The following is a 5,739-nucleotide window of genomic DNA, read 5'->3' as shown; positions in this document are numbered from 1 at the left end:
GATGTTTAGTGCCAAAAGGAGCCGTTGTTAATATTCTCCAATGGGAGAATTTGTTTTCCTGTAGTCCCGCCCATTAACTGCTGTCAATCAATATCACCCAAAGTCCCAGTTACAGCCAATCAGAGCTGCTAACAGGAGTACAGGTTCTGCCTGCCCGCCTATCCGCTTTTTCACAGCACATTAGAAAGCTCCACTGCCTGATACACCAGTATCCTTTGCATGGTCATTCTGAAATTTGAAGTGGTGGTACAGCATTCACTGTTGATGGTGCCTTAGCAGACGTCAGACCTTTCATACTTGCGTTTATACGGATGTACCACGCCAGTCATGTCAATGCGGAGCTCTCCACATTATTACAACATTTGAGAGGAGCACTGCGATGTGGTATAGAGCTGATTTGGCCTCTGCATACCTCCGGAGGCTATGAAAATTGCGTCACACCCTCCGACCACATTTTCAGATCAAGTTTAATTTAAGAATTAGCCACATTTTTTCAATTTTCGCCCTTCCCCCAGTTAATACTTTACATTAATAAGTTACATGAGTACTCCCTCCCTTGACCTTAATTGCCACCAACATTAACTGCTAACTTAGCAATGACTTACTACTCACTAATTCCTATCAAGTGCTTACCTCACGGAGACAATCCATAATATAAATCAGCTACCCTCAAGAGATATTCTGACAACTTCTGCTCCTGCTCATTAATGAAAACCCTGTTTCCACAACGTTAGCCAACATGAGGAAGCTCTCTCAACCAATTCTCCAGTAGCTTTTGTCGCGTTACATAATATGCATAGCGACATATGCCATACAACATCTGATTGACTTCCCATGCTCTGCTACATAATTTGACCCTCTTTTCAAAGTGTGGAGAGGTCGGTCTGTCTTTCTTTTCCATGATCTAGGCTAGAGGTCGACCATTATGATTTTTCAACGCTGATACCGATACCGATTATTGGAGGACCAAAAAGCCAATACTGATTAATCTGCCAATTTTTTAACATTATTTATTTGTAATAATGACAATTACAACATTACTGAATGAACACTTATTTTAACTTAATATAATACATCAATAAAATCCATTTAGCCTCAAATAAATAATGAAACGTGTTCAATTTGGTTTAAATAATGCAAAAACAAAGTGTTGCAGAAGAAAGTAAAAGTGCAATATGTGCTATGTAAGAAAGCTAACGTTTAAGTTCCTTGCTCAGAACATGAGAACATATGAAAGCTGGTGGTTCCTTTTAACGTGAGTCTTAAATATTCCCAGGTAAGAAGTTAAGTTGTAGTTATTATAGGAATATTTCCCTCTATTCATTTCCTGTAAATACATTTCCAAAAACCTGTTTACATTTTGAAAATGTTTGTCAAAATTGCTCAAGTTCATTAAAAAAAAAATTCTACAAATTGCTTTCACTTTGATAATGTGGAGTATGTTGTTTTGCTCTGTGGTAAAAACATTTAATTAAATCCCCTTTTAGATTGAATTTTAATGCAGAAAAATGTAAAAGCAAGTTCAATGGAGTGTAGACTTTCTATAGGCACTGTAATATTCCCCAAGAACAACTGCATATATCATTTATTGAAACCGCTATTGAACAACATGAAACCTTACATGTTGTACCTTTTAATATTCTTATACAATAGATTCATTGAAGGAATATGCATAACTAACAAGTATTTACAGGTACTGCACATAAAACATGTAGAAGTTGGATTTATTCTTCTGTGACAAAATACCAGTGGAGGGCTTCATGCATTTTTAGAATCCCTCTATTCTGAGCTGACACATTTCACAAAAAAAGGACTAGTGTTCACATCACAATACTTTGGAGCCTTTAAACCTACAGATAACTGAGCAGTCATCATTTAAGACCTGTTGTTCCTAAAACGTGAAACCCAGTCAACTTGCTCAGTGGGTTGTGGAAAGTCACTTTATTTTTCCAGGGACCTTATCAGGGTGTGTGTGAATCTTGGCCTTCCCCTGCTGGAGTTTTAGGGAAGTGATCTTACTATCCAGCTCGTCCATAAACCCTTCATCCACAGATTCACTGTCCCCCTCCTCTCTCCCTCCAACTCCTTCCGTGGGCAAGAATATGTGAAGCTGTGTGCGTGCTGGCATAGAAGCAGCGGGAGGTGAAGATTGGCTGGGGAGGCTCAGGCAGGGCTTTCCTCTCACTGTTAGACCCTCCCAGTGTGACGACTGGCAGTGCTGCACCACCGGAGGACGGAGCTCGCCTTGCTCCTTGGCCAGGGTCAGACTTTGTGATCTGGGCTTCCCCAGCTTTGGGTTGGGTCTGATGGGGTAGGAGAAGTGGCTGTACACTGGTCTGTTGCTCTGGTTCAGGTTCTTTCCTACTATTGTGTCACAGGACTTGCAGAGAGGCAGTGGTCGTTTCCGCAGAGGGCGGCGGTTAGGGGAAAAACCCTCGAACACGGCTCGTTCTCCCGGGGTGAAGAGGGAGGGCTCGCTAATGCTGTGTGGAGAGGAATCGGACAGGTGGAGGTGGGATAGTGGCAAATATAGACACTGTGAAGGTGTGAAATGATATGAAATGTTGACACACTTAAAACTTCCTGTAATCATTTGCGTATCAAGGGCCTAAACAGACACAAAACAATTGCATTCAAGCAAGCATTTTAGTCCTACACGGTCTCTTTCAATGAGACTCAATACTGTACTTCCTCAATGAAAATAACAGATGTACAGTATGAATGTCAAAAATTACTGGTCAACAGCTTCCTTTGACAGGGGGTGAATTTAATCATTTTTTTGTTATTCAAAATTTGCATTCTAACTGGCTGCAGCGGTGTGGTATCAGGGGGAGTGTTCCCAGTTGTGAGGGGTTTTAATGCCTCACTCAGGTTTCTCGTCCAATCCTCCAAGACACAAACTCAGAATTGTTCTTGCACTACATTGTAGTTACAGTGTCCCAAACAGATATATATCCTCGTACACCTGAGATTTATAGAGGAAGACTTCTGTTATCAAAACATGTTGTGTATATATTACCTAATTTGATAACTAATTGTTGGGAACTATACAATTTGCCTACAGAAGTTAAATCTGGGCAATTTCCAGACAATTCAGGAAATAATCTTTCCTTTCCTCATTATCTAATCAATTCACTGTATGATGAAACTAGATTGTGAATCAATATCAGGATATATTTCAGATACATAGGCAACAGTTTATTACGAAGGATTCTTACACAATGTATCTTTTGAAAATTGCACCAATAAGAATACAGCACAAACTAATTTATAGAGGTCCTTCATTATATCTGGTTTGCAAACACTTACGCAATTAAGTCCTCTAATAACAATAATGCATTCAGCAGCCAAGCTGCTGGTTGCATGGGCCCCAGGCTGGTCCTAGTATGACTATCAGCTTACCTGAGTGGAGTCGTGGTTGTCTGCCTGTGCGAGGCTTTAAAGGCAGCTAGGGAAGGCAGTCGGACACTGTCCCTTTGTCGTGTTCCATTGGGCTGAGGCAGTGCGAGCACAGAGTTGGACTTGAGGTAGGTTCGGACAAGAGCTCTGCTCCTTTGCATGGCTCTCCAGTGCCACAGCCTACCGCTGTCCAGGCTGAGGCCAGGACCGGCTCCTGCGGTGCTCATGTCTCCCCCAGAAACAGCAGACTGCACAAGCCCATCTGTGTGCGCATTGGCGCACCCGGGGGTGCATGCGGCCAGGTGAGGCTGATCAATAATTCATGCCCATTAAAGATGCATCGATGAGGCAGCCCAGGTGGACGCCACCTACTTTATATATTCATAACATTAAATAGTCTATTGTGAAACTGGGTTCTGGACTGCAGGAGGATCTGATGATCCACTCATAACTTTGTGCATATTAAGCAACCAAAAAAAGTATGTGTGCGCCATACTTCATCGCTATTCAAACTTGAAAGTAGTCAAAAATGGTAGGGCAGCGTGATAAAAATACCTATTATTTTCCAATAAATGTTTTTGTTCAGATTTGAGAAACTTGAAAGCATTCAAGTTGGAGCATTGACAAATTAAGTCTTATTCCGATTCAACATGAAGCAGAGTCCTAAACCACTGCTTTTAGATTCTTTAAATTAAATGGTTATGCAGCGCATTCAGGAAGTAATCACACACCTCTTTTTCCACATTGTTACGTTAAAGCCTTATTCTAAAATGTATTAAATAAAAAAAAGCAATCCTCAATCGACACACAAAACCTCATGAAAGTGAACAGGTTTAGACATTTTAGCAAATGTATTAAAAATACAGTAATACCTTATTTACATAATTTAAATACATTAGCCGTATTCTAAAATGTGGAAAGAGTTCTGAATCATTTCTAAACGCCCCATGTAAGAATTTAGTATTTCCTGCTTTTAGTGTAGTTGATCTTTACGAAAGCAACAACTACATCAGAACAGGTCTTCGTGAGATATACAGAAAACATTTATTTCTTCGATCATCTTGAAATGTCTACTATAAATGATAACGTTCAAATCATTTCTAGCGCATGGGCTTTGGGGAAATTTCAGGCACACATTCTCCATGCCTTCTGTTTCCTCGGTTTCAGCTTCCAGCACCGTGCCCCTTTCGCTGGACCATCTCCAGCAGTGACAGCCAACCCACAGGATACAAGCGTGATCCAGCACAGGGAAACATTGTACCTTGCCCTTAATTGTAACCGGACAAGAGGCTTCCGAGACAGGTCAGAATAGGAGTGTCTCAGCGAGTTTAAAAGCTTTGAGACACACACACACTTTAGAACAAGCTAAATAGGTATACCAAAATATATTCATGGCAGAACAATAAACATGTTAACTTTCATACTTGTTGATAATGGTAGGAGGATTTCCATGTTAAACCTGCACATTTAAGTTCAATCAGTTCTATTCAACTGTTGAATGAGGCAAGGGGAATTACCAGAGGCAGTACTTTATTTTACATTGTCACTCAATGGCACCTGAATTATGGTAATTTAACAAGCGCCACTAGGCACAACTTAGTACCAATTGTGTTGAATTGTAAGAATATTGAATTTGTGTGGTAAACTCCAGTGGAAACCGTGCCATAAAATGAAATGTTACCAGTGCTATTAGATAGCCATAACATCCCCGTGGATTAGTTGTCAGATCTCTAGAGATTCACTAGGACAATTACAGGTTTAATCAAAACAAAAAAACTGGACAAATCTCCCAAGTTGAACCTTTTATTGCAATTTTGTGTAGAAAAATACATTTTTAAAAAAGTCTCCTGTTGAAATTCTAGTTTTTCTGCTGGTTGGATGCTGGGGCGGCGTCACACTTCACTTCCGCCTGGTTCTTACGGGAGGAAAAATATGAAACATTTATTGAGTCGATACAAATAACATCATCCATTGGAAATGATCAACAAATATCAAATCAAGCAATAACAGCGCAACCACCCAGTTTTCCCAGGCTGTCTCCCATCCCAGCACTAACCAGGCCCTGGCCACAAGCAAAAATAAAATAGAAAATGTTTAACCCAGGTTTCTCCCCGAATTACCTCCCTTGGCTCATCTCTGCAACTTCTCAATGGGCTCGGAGGCAAAGGTCGAGTCATGCGTCCTCCGAGACATGACCCGCCCGGCCCCCTACTTACCAACCACACTGCTCGCTTAACCCAGATGTCAGCCTCAATGTGTGGGAGGAAAAACTGTTATACTGAAAACCAGAGTCAGCTTGTCACTAGAGCACGATGAGTCAAGGAGAACCCCACCATCCAA

The 5,739-nt window shown here is 41.0% G+C and overlaps 2 protein-coding genes across 2 annotated transcripts in view; both read right to left on the bottom strand.

Annotated features, from left to right (window-relative positions):
- Positions 1-1,333: 1,333 nt before the first annotated feature.
- On the bottom strand, positions 1,334-3,751 carry LOC124012089. The gene is made up of 2 exons (XM_046325486.1): positions 3,403-3,751; positions 1,334-2,483 (listed from the first exon to the last, which is right to left on the bottom strand). Exons 1-2 carry the CDS (start codon positions 3,624-3,626, stop codon positions 1,937-1,939), a joined length of 771 nt encoding a protein of 256 aa, XP_046181442.1. The 5' UTR covers positions 3,627-3,751; the 3' UTR covers positions 1,334-1,936.
- Positions 3,752-5,188: 1,437 nt separating this feature from the next.
- The window catches only part of LOC124012140 (splicing factor, proline- and glutamine-rich-like), a 28,420-nt gene continuing 27,869 nt past the window's right edge, over positions 5,189-5,739 (bottom strand). The window contains exon 12 of the transcript XR_006834671.1: positions 5,189-5,314. The gene's annotated coding sequence lies outside the window, so the exon portion shown is untranslated. The remainder of the gene's footprint in view (positions 5,315-5,739) is intronic.

Source organism: Oncorhynchus gorbuscha, linkage group LG24 (assembly GCF_021184085.1).
Source record: "Oncorhynchus gorbuscha isolate QuinsamMale2020 ecotype Even-year linkage group LG24, OgorEven_v1.0, whole genome shotgun sequence".
NCBI lineage: Eukaryota > Metazoa > Chordata > Actinopteri > Salmoniformes > Salmonidae > Oncorhynchus > Oncorhynchus gorbuscha.
This window is presented reverse-complemented; position numbering and strand designations above follow the sequence as displayed.